Source organism: Olea europaea, unplaced genomic scaffold (assembly GCF_002742605.1).
Source record: "Olea europaea var. sylvestris unplaced genomic scaffold, O_europaea_v1 scaffold4992, whole genome shotgun sequence".
Taxonomy (NCBI): domain Eukaryota; kingdom Viridiplantae; phylum Streptophyta; class Magnoliopsida; order Lamiales; family Oleaceae; genus Olea; species Olea europaea.
In genome coordinates this window covers 1-16,833 of record NW_019263304.1, presented here as the reverse complement: position 1 = coordinate 16,833, position 16,833 = coordinate 1, and the positions used below count along the sequence as shown (strand labels likewise).

The window sequence follows — 16,833 nt, the reverse complement described above, 5'->3', positions numbered from 1 at the left end:
TTTGAGTTTCGATATTTGGTTTTTCAGAAAGATCGTCCACTGTGGTCTTTTATGATTTATCCACTCGATGGAGTCGAGTTTTTCCTCCCAGTCTGGGAGAGTTGATGAGGACATCACATATTTTGGGTTTCTACTTGTATGTTATTTATTTTATGTTTTATTAGCTGAATTGGGCTGTATTTATGGGCCGGCCGAAGGCCCTTTTATGCTGTAGGTTTGGTCTTTTTTCTAGTTTTGCTTTGGGCTAGTTAGTGTTTTGGTATTGGGCTTGCAAGCCTTTTTATATTTGGTATTGGGCTTGCACTATATAGGTAGGCTGGCCCATGCATTTTATATTTTTGTGTTGCTGTATATTCAATCCTTTTCTGTAAATGGAGGGATAGAATTGATGGAAATGAAATGAAGTTTGAGTGTTGCAGGCATTTTCTCCATTTTCCATCGCCCCTTCTCTTCTCTTTTCTTCCCTTCTCTCCTTCTTCTCTAGCTGTTTATGTATTCTGCTTCTTGTGCTGACTTCTTCAACTTTCACAGATTCTAAATTTCTCAACCTATGCTACATCACTATGTCTACCATTTTTTCCTTTCTCCATGACACGATGTTGACGTTTATAATGGTTATTTAAAATTCCTTTTCATAAGAAATTCAATAAAGAATCAAAGTTTTTAATAGAATGGGTGCCTTATTTTATATTCACAAAATTTAAAGATTATTTGTATTTGCTTGGTGCAGGGTGGGCTTATAGACAAGGAAAGAGTTGAGTATATCTTCATCTTTAGTGATGCAGTTTTTAATAATCGATTAGGTTTCTGCATATGACGTAATAGATACATAAATGCTGATTGTGCTTCCAGTGATTTTTATGAGCCGTTCTATCTGGTGTGGAATTGGATTTCACATCACTTGTATACTTTAACTCCCTATGTGATCACTAAGCCATATTTCTACTTCAATACCATCTGTCATTGCACACAAAGATAAAATTGATATTATTTTAGATGAACGTATTGTATTGACCAATGATGGCAAGATTCAGTACTTCCTTGTTTGTTAGGTAGATCGACGTGCTTCTTATGCTCCTCATTATGTACAATCATGTGAAAATCTTGAAAATGATGTGCATGCGTATTGGTTATTTGGAATCCAGTATCAGTACTTGGTTAGAAGGAAAGATCGTCCCCCTTGGTCAGATCATATTTCTGGGAATAAGCTATAATTTTCAATACTATCAATCATGGAATTTCGTTACTTGGTTCGTCAGAAAGATCATCCCTCATGGCTTGACTTGAAACATTTGGAGTATCATATTGATTACAGTATACAGTGATATATCCACTCGACAGGGTCGAGTTTTCTCCCACCCTGAAAGAGTTGATGAGGACATCCGATATTTATTTATTTTATTTTCTAGTTAAGCTTTATTTATTATCTTGGACTATTATTTAGAGAATCGGACTTATATGGGCTCGGGCCCAGTCTCGTTAGGGTTTGCTTTACTATTTAAACCTATTTTTGCATTGTAATTTTTGAGTTGATAATTAAATAAAATTATTGGTGGCTTGTGGCGAAAGCTTTCTCTCTTCTCCCATTATTCTTCTCCTTCTATTGATTTTTCTTCTTCTTTCATCCCTTCCCCTCTGATTTCTTCTTCCTGTTAATTGTTCTTCTCATTCTACATTTAATATTTCTATTGGTGCTGCATCAGAATCCCAGCTGGAACATTGTTTTTGGGAGGGGTCTACAGGATTGGGAATTGGATGATTATGCACTACTCCTGACTTCTTTGTATGAGGTGCACGTTAGGGTGAGCGAAAGTGATCGTAGCAGGTGGACGTTGGCATGCAATGACATTTTCTCAGTAAGCTCTTATTTTTTATCTTTATTAGAACCTGAGGAGAGTTTATTCCCATGGAAGAAAGTATAGCTTTGTAAACTGCTCTCTTAGGTGACATTTTTCGTATGGACGATTGTGAAGGGATAGGTGTTAACGGTGGATAACCTCCGATGCAAGGGTTTTTATGTTGCGGAATGGTGCTATATGTGTCGGAGGTATGGGGAGACGATTGACCACTTGTTAATTCATTACGACGTTGCTCGCACCCTATGGAACGATATTTTGGCTTATCAACATATGGATTGGGTGTTTCCACAGCGTATGGAGGATGTTTTGACGGCATGGGGGAAAAATTTCGTAATAAAGATAGCAAGATTGTTTGGAACCTTGTCCCAAGATGCATCATCTGGTGTGTTTGGAGGGAGAGAAATAGTCGTTTCGACGATAATACACGGACAACAGAGCAGATTAAAGAATTGTTTTATCTGACATTGTATATTTGGTTTAATGTTGTGGCTATTACTCACATAGACGGGTTGTCCAATTTCATGTCATTTCTGTCTTGTATTAATTGATAATACATTTCATTATGCATGATTAATAAAATATTTGATTACTTATCAAAAAAAATTTAACTAAGTCAATAACCAATAAGGTCATTAGACTCTAATAATGGCGCACTTAAGTCCTAATTTTTAATCTAATGACTAGTAATAAAATTTCGGGATATTACAACGACCACTTGGCTCGGATGGCTGGGTCAAATCTGAAAACTTTGATCACATGCCTTTAGTCTCATTTCAGAGCATGAATTATTGATAAATTTGTGCATGAATATGCTGTGAATATTTGCTTAAATTGTGAAAAATACCTAAAGTTAGGTAGATGTCTCCATTCACACCAGTGGTTTAAATAACAAAAAGCCTATACTAGTTTCAGAGTCCTGAACTCTTTGTTTCATGTTTTATTAAATATTGCTCAATACATTAACATCGATAAATATATGCTAATAATCTAATGCTCTTTTTTCTTCTGGTTCTCTTCAGCCTTGCTCACTCTGAGTTGTCCAGTGTGTTCTATGAGAAGGTTCTTCTTCTTGCTTGGGGGTAAGTTAATCTATTATCTATTATACACATTTTTTTAACTTGATAGTAGATTTTTAAATCCACTATTGGGAAAAAGGAACAATGTATAAAACCTTTACTCGCACACTCAATCCCAATTTTTAGAAAATCATATACTCGTCTTTCTTTTTCTTTTAATTTTGTGAGTTAACAATTTTCTTTGACATGATTACATTATAAATGCACCAGAGCCCTTTTCCCAAGTCAAGTGTACTAAGCCCAAGGAAGCATTAAAAAAAGCATGATTAACCTGTGAAATGTCGATGCAATTATATGGACAAGCCTAAAACCATTCAACCATCTACTTGCTGCAGGTACAATAACGTAATTATTGTTATAGTTGGCATCATCATCTTCATTTGTGCGACTGTTGGGAGTGTTGTTAGTTATGGAAACTCTCAGTGCCTTCCTGCATGCATTAAGGCTTCACTGGGTGGAGTTTCAAAGCAAGTTCTACGAGGGAGATGGTTACAAGTTCTATGCGTACTCATTTGCCTTGCTTGATTATGAGGAGGAATGATTCTCTACTATCTTATTAAATTATGGCTAATTAAGGATTTATTAGGAGTTCGAATGTGTACAATCATGGGATGTTTCTTGATTCTTTCGTCTGGATGCCATGCACAGAAGAGGCAATAAAACTTGAAGTTATTGCCACTGGAAAGGCTTTTGCGTTGAGCATGCTTTCTCTTGTATTATTTGTCATTGGGAAGAATAAGCGGTCTCTGAGGTCTGCAGCTATTTAATTGATTTCAGTAGCTATGATTATGTGTTACGATTGGATGATAAAATCTTATCCTTGTATTTTATTTATGTAGATTGCCATGGATTTTGCATTTTTGTTGCAAGGAAATCAAATAATATGATGTTTTTGTCGTCTTATATATGTTATTGTGCTTTTCCTTTAAAACAAGTCTAATTTTTGTACCAATCCTAATGTACCTTCCCCCTTCGCTTCCTCCAGCGTCTACAGTCCTCCCCTGACCCCATCTCTCCCTGGCCCTTTGGTGCCCTATCGCAAAACATCGTCACCCCCCTACTCTACAGCTCAGATATCAGACATTGGAAGCCTTGAGAAAAAAAAAATTCCGTCAATCGTTCACTTCTTTTCCTCTTTTCACTTTTCACCAAGTGTCCTTGGTAATTGAGGGTGAAAATGACGTGAAATGTAGCTGAAATGTACCATTATAATTATTCATTCATTTTCTCCTGTCTGAAGCAATTCGCACAGCAAATGAGACCTAATCATATCAAGAGGGACTGAAATTTGTAACAGGCAGCAGTGATTAATAATACACTGACATTTTGATTGTTTACATCTAATACATAACCCCAACAGACCTGATCTGCCATTAAAAAGTAACAAGCAAATCAGTTATAACTTTGTACAGAAACGGAAATGAAGAGATAAATACGACAGCGAACCTCATATCCTACACTTAGGTACCAACAGCTGCAACAGTAGAAACCATCGAGTCCACCCCACAAACATTATGGCCACGGCAGATTTTGTAGTATCCTTTCTCTCCCCACTTTTCTCCCCAAGAATTCTTAATAATCCAATATGGCTTCTCTTTCAGTCGAATCGGAGCATAGCCGGCTGCACCATACCCAACCAACAACACTCCATGATCCAACACTCGCTTAAAGCATATGTACGGACAGGACACCCCTCCTATGTATGTCTGCATGAAGGCGGCATTGATACCCACTGCACCCAACAAACAAAATTGCTGTCACGACATAATACTTCTTAATACTCGATTTTAACAGGGCTTATACGAACGGACAGTAATACACTACCTGCAAGAGGACCATTCTTAACGAGATTTGCAGCAATTTGATCTTCATCAAGGGACACGACACTAAAGTTAGCAACCTTTGCAGAAATCTTGGATTTGTCAAATTTGCAAGCTGCACGGTCAGTGCCCGTGTAAGGATAGTCTTCTTCCTTCATGAGTCCACCAGCTTTAAGAGTGTACTCAAAGGCACTGTTCATCAGTCCCCCACTACAGCCAGAGTCGCATGAATCTTTTTCTTCTGGATCACACTGCAAATAGTGGAAATTGATATAAATACAATCTAGAATTAGTAATTTAGAGGCGGGAAAGGTAAAATATCTAATTAGTCAGTGTAACATAAACAATAAGAATACTATGCCTACTCCAAATCATAACAAAATTATGCAAACGGGCCCAATTCTCAAGATGAACTACAGGGTTTAGGCGTTGAGGATCGATGAGAATATAATATAAACAGGGAAAGTGCGCACTTATATGTCAGATCATATACAACTAACTTTTCAAAATTTATAGAGCTTTTATGAGTCCTTCCATGAAGACGCATTTTACATAGTACACCATCTAACCACCACTTCAAAAACCTAGAATTTAAAGATAGCTGAGCAAATAATTTGTTTTCAACAAGTTTAATAGAAAGTTCTATATTTATCAATAATTAGTATCGGAATCCAAATGAATCATTTGATCACTTATATAAAACTTTTCAGATCATTCAAACATTCAATTAGGAGAAAAAATTCACCAGTAAATAGCCACTCGATGTTCAGACTACGTAACCTGATGTGCAGTGTCAGATAGATCAATGATGCTCTTAAAAGGCAAGAACACACAGCATTAGAAGGCCAAATCTTAAAAAGAGAGTTAAAAGCCGCACCTCATGATCACAATCCACAAGCTGTTGCTCGCTGAGGCTCACAAGCTTTCCCGTAGACAAAAAGTTCGCACCTTCCAGTGCTCCAGTGGTGCTAAACGACCAGCATGACCCACAGGAACCCTAGTTTACACAATCGAAAATTACCAGTGAGAATCATATGCAGAGAGCCACCAAATTAAGCACTAGATTCAAATTCAATACCTAGGTGGTAACATAAGGAAATTTAAAATCGAATCGTTGAACTCCTTTTCTAGTATCGTTTCAAGTCTTGGTTCAACAGTTCGTTTCCAATAAAAAAGAAAAAGAAAAAGTTGCATCTCAGCTAAAATAACCTGATCCTTGACTGGCGTGACGGCACCATGGTCTCTCCAATCGAAGTCAGTGGGAAGGTTATTGGTCGGAAGGATCGGCGCCTTGTTAGCGTCAACGGGGAGGCGGAGGCGTCGGTTAACGCCGAGGTGTCGTCGGCGAAACTCTTTGGGAGTGAGATCCGAGAACTGAGTGACGCCATGGATGGCGGAGGGGTCGAGCTTCTGGTGGCGCCTGGCGCGGCGCATGTTAGCCTTAAACACAGTGAGCCGGTAATCGTGCTCATCCTTTGTAGCATACGCCTTTGTGAACCTCTTCTTGAAGATCTCAAAACGATGATCGTCGGTCAACGAGTTATCATCGCTAGCATTTCCTTGATCAACGACTTGACGGATCAGAATATCGTCCACTTCACCGGCATCGCCGCCCGCTACGGCGGACCAAAACGACGTTGCGAGAAGTATTGAGGAAAGGAAAAGAAGGGCAAAACGGGCTGCCATTGTGCTCCGCTAAAGGGGAGAGCGATGGGGGCAATATATCGAGACGGATGTATCTATCGGGAGCAGGGAATCCGATCGTGACAGCGTACCTTGACCAATTTGTCAAGGAATAATAAATATTTTTGTTAGGGAAATGTATCTCCCTCACAAGAGAGGGACCCACAACAAGGGTGAACCCATGATTTGTCGTGTCGCACTTTGTGAGAAATTGTAAATACGACCCTTCCTTTTGCGAAAATACGTATAGAAAACTCACAATTTTGGGCTCACACACATTTTGACATTTTTTTATACAACATGAAATTCACACTTGTCTCTATTCTGTACACAGTTTGTGAAAATTTTTTTGTACATCCAAATTTTTTCTTATAAATAAAGGTGGCAATGGATCGATCGAGCTCGGCCCTTAAACACATGAGTCAAGCTCGAGCTTGAGCTCCGCTTGGCCCACGAGCTCGAAATTATTTTTTTTAAAATTTTCAAACTTTTTTTTCACATTTTTTTACTAGCCCACGAGCCGCTTGACCCGTTTGATATCCCTAGTTGTTAATTTCGATGTACAAGTAGCACAATCATTTTCGATATGGATTGGAGAATTTTGTTGCATGTACATAAATTTGGTATATAAACAGTAACATCAATGGACCCTACCCAATCCAAGCGAATCATTGATAGACGTGAATTTGACTTTTTGAAAAGTGATTTTTTCAAAAATAATTGTTAAAAAAATTATGGGGAAATATTAAAAAAAATTAAAAATGTAAAAATGAACATCGAGAAAAAATAATTTGAAAAAATTTGAGGCTAAGAGGCAAAGTTATGAGGGGCAAAAACTGAAAAGTGGCCTCTCTTGTTGACGTCAATATCTAAATTTAAGATTAAATAGAAGTCTTGGAGAAGTTGATGATTATCCTTATTCAATCAGACCTCGACTCTTCGAGAGGTCGAGTATAGACTTTCATGAGAGGACATCATATAATCCTCAAGTCGAGGTAGTCAACCCATGCATGCCCTCAATCACCTTTGATGCCGAGAACATATCCTCGATGGCCAGGATAATACCCTAACCTCGAGACGAGGTTGTATACTAAATTCAATTTCTTAAAAAGGGAAAAAAATCATAAATCAAATATTAAGTACGCATCAAATCAATTTTCAAATATTAAGTTTAAAATTGCAAAAATCCGGTATTTATTAATTAATTAAAAATATTTTATTAATTAATTATATTAAGGTCACAATTATATAACTCATGATCACAGATATGTATTTACAGATCATTGATTATTTCAGCGATCACAGATTAAAAACATTATAGGTCACAATTTATTTGGTAGTTACAAATTTTCAAATTAGTTGGTCAGAAATTATTTTTTAGTCACATATTATTAAATTTTTAGATCACCATTTAATTTTATCGTTCACGAAATCAAAACTTTTATGGTCACAATTCATTTATCGGTCACAAATTATCAAATTAAATTGGTCACAATTAATTTCTCGATCACAACTTAATAAATTGTGCTTAATAAATTGTGAGTAACAATTACATTTTTTTGGATCACATATTATTTATCGGTCACAAACTCCTCCCGTCCCGTCCCATCCCATCTACTGACAACCACTACCACCTCACTTGACCATGCAAAACCACCACGGCACCACCACACACCATATCAATGCAAACCCACTGCACACAAAACTTCGACAACCATAAGCATCACTGCCTTTAGAACCATCTTCTCCAAAATTACCACCACCACAACACCCACAAAACCACCACACACTACCACACAATGTACCCACAACACACCACCACCACTGCCACTCACCTCTTCTATCTCCATCTACACCACTCCACAAAAAAATCCACAAACCCATAGCTACCATCACCTGCAACACGATCACCTCAAAAACCATAACAAAAAATCGTCGAAAAATACTACAAAAATCTCTGCTGGCGATTGCAACGCCGCAATAACTTCCACTAGCAGCGCCGTGAAGTTCAAATCGCTGTTATGATACGCAACATTGGAGGAAAGTTCGGATCCACAAGCGAAGCTGTCACGTCTCAATTCCACTGTACATCCGTCGCCACGCATAGAGCGCCGCGCCCCAACAACCAGAGTTTACGCAGTCGAGTGAGACTCACCGCTGTGCGCAACGAACTCAGCGACGGCACTTAAGGCGATGGATTACCTGCTCACAGCGACTGATCAATGGTGCTGGATTCACCGCGGTGCAAGCACCCATTGATGAAAGAAGGAAGATAGTGAAAGAAAAAATGAAATAGAAGTAAAAAATGGGTAGAAGAGATTGTAAAGGGGTGTTTGTTTTGATACCTGTTAAGTCCCTTCTAGGACCTCCCCCGTCTAATGTTCCTCCAATCTTGGAAAACAAGGGTAAAATTTTTGAAACTCCAAGGACTTCTTCTTCTCACTTGCTATGCATTAGCTGTAAGGACTTTGACCACATCTCTTCCAAATGTCCTAACCGAGCCTTAGTCATAGAAGAATGTAATAAAAGAGTCGTTAGAAGATCTAGTATATGAACCTAAACTTGAAGATGTTGATGATGATAGTAAGGACACCTCCTTAGGTGGCATGCAGACTCTTCCTGAGACTCTAGATACTATATCTCATGATTTCACTAGTCACTTTTGGAGAACCCAATCACCTATGGTTAGCACTAAATCGAAATTCTCCACTGCAAATCAACTTAGGACTGATGGTCAAAATGAGGTCGTTAACCAAAGTCAAAGCAATTTATTCAAGTCTCTAGTCTAGAAAAACCTTGGGAATTGGGACTTGATCCCCCAACTGTTCAAATTGCATATAACACTTCTGTGAATTGGTCTCTAGGTATAAATCCATTTGAAGTTGTTCATAGTTATAAGTCTAGGCGGCCGTTAGATCTTATTCCTATGTCCCCGCATGCGAGTGTGTCGTTGTCAGCTGGAGCATTTGTATATCATCTTCATGACTTGTATACTGAGATTAATGAACAACTTGAAGCAAGAAATGCATCATATAAACTTCAAGTTGATTTGCATAAACGACATTTTGAATTTAATATTGGGGATTATGTTATATTGCAAGCCCGTAATGCTGGTCCTTATGAAATTTTAAAGCATGTTGATCCAAATACATATGTCAATGATCTTTCATCACATTATAATCATTACCCTATTTTAATTGTTAATGACTTCGTTCTAAGGCTCTTTTGACCATTTTGATTACCATTTTCTATCTCCACATGAGAGCTCCCACACTGAATCTTTTGCTATGTCTATTCGAATACCATCTGTCACAGCACACAAAGATAAAATTGATGTTATTTTAGATGAGCAGATTGTTTTTACTAATGATAGAGAGATTCAGTACTTTCTTGTTCGTTGGGTGGATCGACCCGAGGCTGACTCTATATGGATTGTCAAAGCAAAGCCTCAACAAATCTGGATCAAGTTTGAGTTTCGATATTTGGTTTTTCAGAAAGATCGTCCACTGTGGTCTTTTATGATTTATCCACTCGATGGAGTCGAGTTTTTCCTCCCAGTCTGGGAGAGTTGATGAGGACATCACATATTTTGGGTTTCTACTTGTATGTTATTTATTTTATGTTTTATTAGCTGAATTGGGCTGTATTTATGGGCCGGCCGAAGGCCCTTTTATGCTGTAGGTTTGGTCTTTTTTCTAGTTTTGCTTTGGGCTAGTTAGTGTTTTGGTATTGGGCTTGCAAGCCTTTTTATATTTGGTATTGGGCTTGCACTATATAGGTAGGCTGGCCCATGCATTTTATATTTTTGTGTTGCTGTATATTCAATCCTTTTCTGTAAATGGAGGGATAGAATTGATGGAAATGAAATGAAGTTTGAGTGTTGCAGGCATTTTCTCCATTTTCCATCGCCCCTTCTCTTCTCTTTTCTTCCCTTCTCTCCTTCTTCTCTAGCTGTTTATGTATTCTGCTTCTTGTGCTGACTTCTTCAACTTTCACAGATTCTAAATTTCTCAACCTATGCTACATCACTATGTCTACCATTTTTTCCTTTCTCCATGACACGATGTTGACGTTTATAATGGTTATTTAAAATTCCTTTTCATAAGAAATTCAATAAAGAATCAAAGTTTTTAATAGAATGGGTGCCTTATTTTATATTCACAAAATTTAAAGATTATTTGTATTTGCTTGGTGCAGGGTGGGCTTATAGACAAGGAAAGAGTTGAGTATATCTTCATCTTTAGTGATGCAGTTTTTAATAATCGATTAGGTTTCTGCATATGACGTAATAGATACATAAATGCTGATTGTGCTTCCAGTGATTTTTATGAGCCGTTCTATCTGGTGTGGAATTGGATTTCACATCACTTGTATACTTTAACTCCCTATGTGATCACTAAGCCATATTTCTACTTCAATACCATCTGTCATTGCACACAAAGATAAAATTGATGTTATTTTAGATGAACGTATTGTATTGACCAATGATGGCAAGATTCAGTACTTCCTTGTTTGTTAGGTAGATCGACGTGCTTCTTATGCTCCTCATTATGTACAATCATGTGAAAATCTTGAAAATGATGTGCATGCGTATTGGTTATTTGGAATCCAGTATCAGTACTTGGTTAGAAGGAAAGATCGTCCCCCTTGGTCAGATCATATTTCTGGGAATAAGCTATAATTTTCAATACTATCAATCATGGAATTTCGTTACTTGGTTCGTCAGAAAGATCATCCCTCATGGCTTGACTTGAAACATTTGGAGTATCATATTGATTACAGTATACAGTGATATATCCACTCGACAGGGTCGAGTTTTCTCCCACCCTGGAAGAGTTGATGAGGACATCCGATATTTATTTATTTTATTTTCTAGTTAAGCTTTATTTATTATCTTGGACTATTATTTAGAGAATCGGACTTGTATGGGCTCGGGCCCAGTCTCGTTAGGGTTTGCTTTACTATTTAAACCTATTTTTGCATTGTAATTTTTGAGTTGGTAATTAAATAAAATTATTGGTGGCTTGTGGCGAAAGCTTTCTCTCTTCTCCCATTATTCTTCTCCTTCTATCTGGTGTGGAATTAGAACCTGAAGAGAGTTTATTCCCATGGAAGAAAGTATAGCTTTGTAAACTGCTCTCTTAGGTGACATTTTTCGTATGGACGATTGTGAAGGGATAGGTGTTAACGGTGGATAACCTCCGATGCAAGGGTTTTTATGTTGCGGAATGGTGCTATATGTGTCGGAGGTATGGGGAGACGATTGACCACTTGTTAATTCATTACGACGTTGCTCGCACCCTATGGAACGATATTTTGGCTTACCAACATATGGATTGGGTGTTTCCACAGCGTATGGAGGATGTTTTGAAGGCATGGGGGAAAAATTTCGTAATAAAGATAGCAAGATTGTTTGGAACCTTGTCCCAAGATGCATCATCTGGTGTGTTTGGAGGGAGAGAAATAGTCGTTTCGACGATAATACACGGACAACAGAGCAGATTAAAGAATTGTTTTATCTGACATTGTATATTTGGTTTAATGTTGTGGCTATTACTCACATAGACGGGTTGTCCAATTTCATGTCATTTCTGTCTTGTATTAATTGATAATACATTTCATTATGCATGATTAATAAAATATTTGATTACTTATCAAAAAAAATTTAACTAAGTCAATAACCAATAAGGTCATTAGACTCTAATAATGGCGCACTTAAGTCCTAATTTTTAATCTAATGACTAGTAATAAAATTTCGGGATATTACAACGACCACTTGGCTCGGATGGCTGGGTCAAATCTGAAAACTTTGATCACATGCCTTTAGTCTCATTTCAGAGCATGAATTATTGATAAATTTGTGCATGAATATGCTGTGAATATTTGCTTAAATTGTGAAAAATACCTAAAGTTAGGTAGATGTCTCCATTCACACCAGTGGTTTAAATAACAAAAAGCCTATACTAGTTTCAGAGTCCTGAACTCTTTGTTTCATGTTTTATTAAATATTGCTCAATACATTAACATCGATAAATATATGCTAATAATCTAATGCTCTTTTTTCTTCTGGTTCTCTTCAGCCTTGCTCACTCTGAGTTGTCCAGTGTGTTCTATGAGAAGGTTCTTCTTCTTGCTTGGGGGTAAGTTAATCTATTATCTATTATACACATTTTTTTAACTTGATAGTAGATTTTTAAATCCACTATTGGGAAAAAGGAACAATGTATAAAACCTTTACTCGCACACTCAATCCCAATTTTTAGAAAATCATATACTCGTCTTTCTTTTTCTTTTAATTTTGTGAGTTAACAATTTTCTTTGACATGATTACATTATAAATGCACCAGAGCCCTTTTCCCAAGTCAAGTGTACTAAGCCCAAGGAAGCATTAAAAAAAGCATGATTAACCTGTGAAATGTCGATGCAATTATATGGACAAGCCTAAAACCATTCAACCATCTACTTGCTGCAGGTACAATAACGTAATTATTGTTATAGTTGGCATCATCATCTTCATTTGTGCGACTGTTGGGAGTGTTGTTAGTTATGGAAACTCTCAGTGCCTTCCTGCATGCATTAAGGCTTCACTGGGTGGAGTTTCAAAGCAAGTTCTACGAGGGAGATGGTTACAAGTTCTATGCGTACTCATTTGCCTTGCTTGATTATGAGGAGGAATGATTCTCTACTATCTTATTAAATTATGGCTAATTAAGGATTTATTAGGAGTTCGAATGTGTACAATCATGGGATGTTTCTTGATTCTTTCGTCTGGATGCCATGCACAGAAGAGGCAATAAAACTTGAAGTTATTGCCACTGGAAAGGCTTTTGCGTTGAGCATGCTTTCTCTTGTATTATTTGTCATTGGGAAGAATAAGCGGTCTCTGAGGTCTGCAGCTATTTAATTGATTTCAGTAGCTATGATTATGTGTTACGATTGGATGATAAAATCTTATCCTTGTATTTTATTTATGTAGATTGCCATGGATTTTGCATTTTTGTTGCAAGGAAATCAAATAATATGATGTTTTTGTCGTCTTATATATGTTATTGTGCTTTTCCTTTAAAACAAGTCTAATTTTTGTACCAATCCTAATGTACCTTCCCCCTTCGCTTCCTCCAGCGTCTACAGTCCTCCCCTGACCCCATCTCTCCCTGGCCCTTTGGTGCCCTATCGCAAAACATCGTCACCCCCCTACTCTACAGCTCAGATATCAGACATTGGAAGCCTTGAGAAAAAAAAAATTCCGTCAATCGTTCACTTCTTTTCCTCTTTTCACTTTTCACCAAGTGTCCTTGGTAATTGAGGGTGAAAATGATGTGAAATGTAGCTGAAATGTACCATTATAATTATTCATTCATTTTCTCCTGTCTGAAGCAATTCGCACAGCAAATGAGACCTAATCATATCAAGAGGGACTGAAATTTGTAACAGGCAGCAGTGATTAATAATACACTGACATTTTGATTGTTTACATCTAATACATAACCCCAACAGACCTGATCTGCCATTAAAAAGTAACAAGCAAATCAGTTATAACTTTGTACAGAAACGGAAATGAAGAGATAAATACGACAGCGAACCTCATATCCTACACTTAGGTACCAACAGCTGCAACAGTAGAAACCATCGAGTCCACCCCACAAACATTATGGCCACGGCAGATTTTGTAGTATCCTTTCTCTCCCCACTTTTCTCCCCAAGAATTCTTAATAATCCAATATGGCTTCTCTTTCAGTCGAATCGGAGCATAGCCGGCTGCACCATACCCAACCAACAACACTCCATGATCCAACACTCGCTTAAAGCATATGTACGGACAGGACACCCCTCCTATGTATGTCTGCATGAAGGCGGCATTGATACCCACTGCACCCAACAAACAAAATTGCTGTCACGACATAATACTTCTTAATACTCGATTTTAACAGGGCTTATACGAACGGACAGTAATACACTACCTGCAAGAGGACCATTCTTAACGAGATTTGCAGCAATTTGATCTTCATCAAGGGACACGACACTAAAGTTAGCAACCTTTGCAGAAATCTTGGATTTGTCAAATTTGCAAGCTGCACGGTCAGTGCCCGTGTAAGGATAGTCTTCTTCCTTCATGAGTCCACCAGCTTTAAGAGTGTACTCAAAGGCACTGTTCATCAGTCCCCCACTACAGCCAGAGTCGCATGAATCTTTTTCTTCTGGATCACACTGCAAATAGTGGAAATTGATATAAATACAATCTAGAATTAGTAATTTAGAGGCGGGAAAGGTAAAATATCTAATTAGTCAGTGTAACATAAACAATAAGAATACTATGCCTACTCCAAATCATAACAAAATTATGCAAACGGGCCCAATTCTCAAGATGAACTACAGGGTTTAGGCGTTGAGGATCGATGAGAATATAATATAAACAGGGAAAGTGCGCACTTATATGTCAGATCATATACAACTAACTTTTCAAAATTTATAGAGCTTTTATGAGTCCTTCCATGAAGACGCATTTTACATAGTACACCATCTAACCACCACTTCAAAAACCTAGAATTTAAAGATAGCTGAGCAAATAATTTGTTTTCAACAAGTTTAATAGAAAGTTCTATATTTATCAATAATTAGTATCGGAATCCAAATGAATCATTTGATCACTTATATAAAACTTTTCAGATCATTCAAACATTCAATTAGGAGAAAAAATTCACCAGTAAATAGCCACTCGATGTTCAGACTACGTAACCTGATGTGCAGTGTCAGATAGATCAATGATGCTCTTAAAAGGCAAGAACACACAGCATTAGAAGGCCAAATCTTAAAAAGAGAGTTAAAAGCCGCACCTCATGATCACAATCCACAAGCTGTTGCTCGCTGAGGCTCACAAGCTTTCCCGTAGACAAAAAGTTCGCACCTTCCAGTGCTCCAGTGGTGCTAAACGACCAGCATGACCCACAGGAACCCTAGTTTACACAATCGAAAATTACCAGTGAGAATCATATGCAGAGAGCCACCAAATTAAGCACTAGATTCAAATTCAATACCTAGGTGGTAACATAAGGAAATTTAAAATCGAATCGTTGAACTCCTTTTCTAGTATCGTTTCAAGTCTTGGTTCAACAGTTCGTTTCCAATAAAAAAGAAAAAGAAAAAGTTGCATCTCAGCTAAAATAACCTGATCCTTGACTGGCGTGACGGCACCATGGTCTCTCCAATCGAAGTCAGTGGGAAGGTTATTGGTCGGAAGGATCGGCGCCTTGTTAGCGTCAACGGGGAGGCGGAGGCGTCGGTTAACGCCGAGGTGTCGTCGGCGAAACTCTTTGGGAGTGAGATCCGAGAACTGAGTGACGCCATGGATGGCGGAGGGGTCGAGCTTCTGGTGGCGCCTGGCGCGGCGCATGTTAGCCTTAAACACAGTGAGCCGGTAATCGTGCTCATCCTTTGTAGCATACGCCTTTGTGAACCTCTTCTTGAAGATCTCAAAACGATGATCGTCGGTCAACGAGTTATCATCGCTAGCATTTCCTTGATCAACGACTTGACGGATCAGAATATCGTCCACTTCACCGGCATCGCCGCCCGCTACGGCGGACCAAAACGACGTTGCGAGAAGTATTGAGGAAAGGAAAAGAAGGGCAAAACGGGCTGCCATTGTGCTCCGCTAAAGGGGAGAGCGATGGGGGCAATATATCGAGACGGATGTATCTATCGGGAGCAGGGAATCCGATCGTGACAGCGTACCTTGACCAATTTGTCAAGGAATAATAAATATTTTTGTTAGGGAAATGTATCTCCCTCACAAGAGAGGGACCCACAACAAGGGTGAACCCATGATTTGTCGTGTCGCACTTTGTGAGAAATTGTAAATACGACCCTTCCTTTTGCGAAAATACGTATAGAAAACTCACAATTTTGGGCTCACACACATTTTGACATTTTTTTATACAACATGAAATTCACACTTGTCTCTATTCTGTACACAGTTTGTGAAAATTTTTTTGTACATCCAAATTTTTTCTTATAAATAAAGGTGGCAATGGATCGATCGAGCTCGGCCCTTAAACACATGAGTCAAGCTCGAGCTTGAGCTCCGCTTGGCCCACGAGCTCGAAATTATTTTTTTTAAAATTTTCAAACTTTTTTTTCACATTTTTTTACTAGCCCACGAGCCGCTTGACCCGTTTGATATCCCTAGTTGTTAATTTCGATGTACAAGTAGCACAATCATTTTCGATATGGATTGGAGAATTTTGTTGCATGTACATAAATTTGGTATATAAACAGTAACATCAATGGACCCTACCCAATCCAAGCGAATCATTGATAGACGTGAATTTGACTTTTTGAAAAGTGATTTTTTCAAAAATAATTGTTAAAAAAATTATGGGGAAATATTAAAAAAAA

At 38.0% G+C, this 16,833-nt stretch overlaps 2 protein-coding genes and 2 pseudogenes across 2 annotated transcripts; 2 read left to right on the top strand and 2 right to left on the bottom strand.

Annotated features, from left to right (window-relative positions):
- The first annotated feature begins 6 nt into the window (after positions 1-6).
- LOC111388472 lies at positions 7-3,838 on the top strand (annotated as a pseudogene).
- A 343-nt stretch (positions 3,839-4,181) lies between these two features.
- LOC111388470 (cysteine protease RD19A-like) lies at positions 4,182-6,545 on the bottom strand. Its single transcript, XM_023013187.1, has 4 exons — positions 5,965-6,545; positions 5,633-5,752; positions 4,760-5,006; positions 4,182-4,667 (listed from the first exon to the last, which is right to left on the bottom strand). The coding sequence occupies exons 1-4, from the start codon at positions 6,439-6,441 to the stop codon at positions 4,396-4,398; spliced, it is 1,116 nt and encodes a 371-aa protein (XP_022868955.1). The 5' UTR covers positions 6,442-6,545; the 3' UTR covers positions 4,182-4,395.
- Positions 6,546-11,538: 4,993 nt separating this feature from the next.
- Positions 11,539-13,478, top strand: LOC111388471 (annotated as a pseudogene).
- Positions 13,479-13,822: 344 nt separating this feature from the next.
- LOC111388469 (cysteine protease RD19A-like) lies at positions 13,823-16,185 on the bottom strand. The gene is made up of 4 exons (XM_023013186.1): positions 15,605-16,185; positions 15,273-15,392; positions 14,400-14,646; positions 13,823-14,307 (listed from the first exon to the last, which is right to left on the bottom strand). The coding sequence occupies exons 1-4, from the start codon at positions 16,079-16,081 to the stop codon at positions 14,036-14,038; spliced, it is 1,116 nt and encodes a 371-aa protein (XP_022868954.1). The 5' UTR covers positions 16,082-16,185; the 3' UTR covers positions 13,823-14,035.
- Between the last annotated feature and the right edge of the window lie 648 nt (positions 16,186-16,833).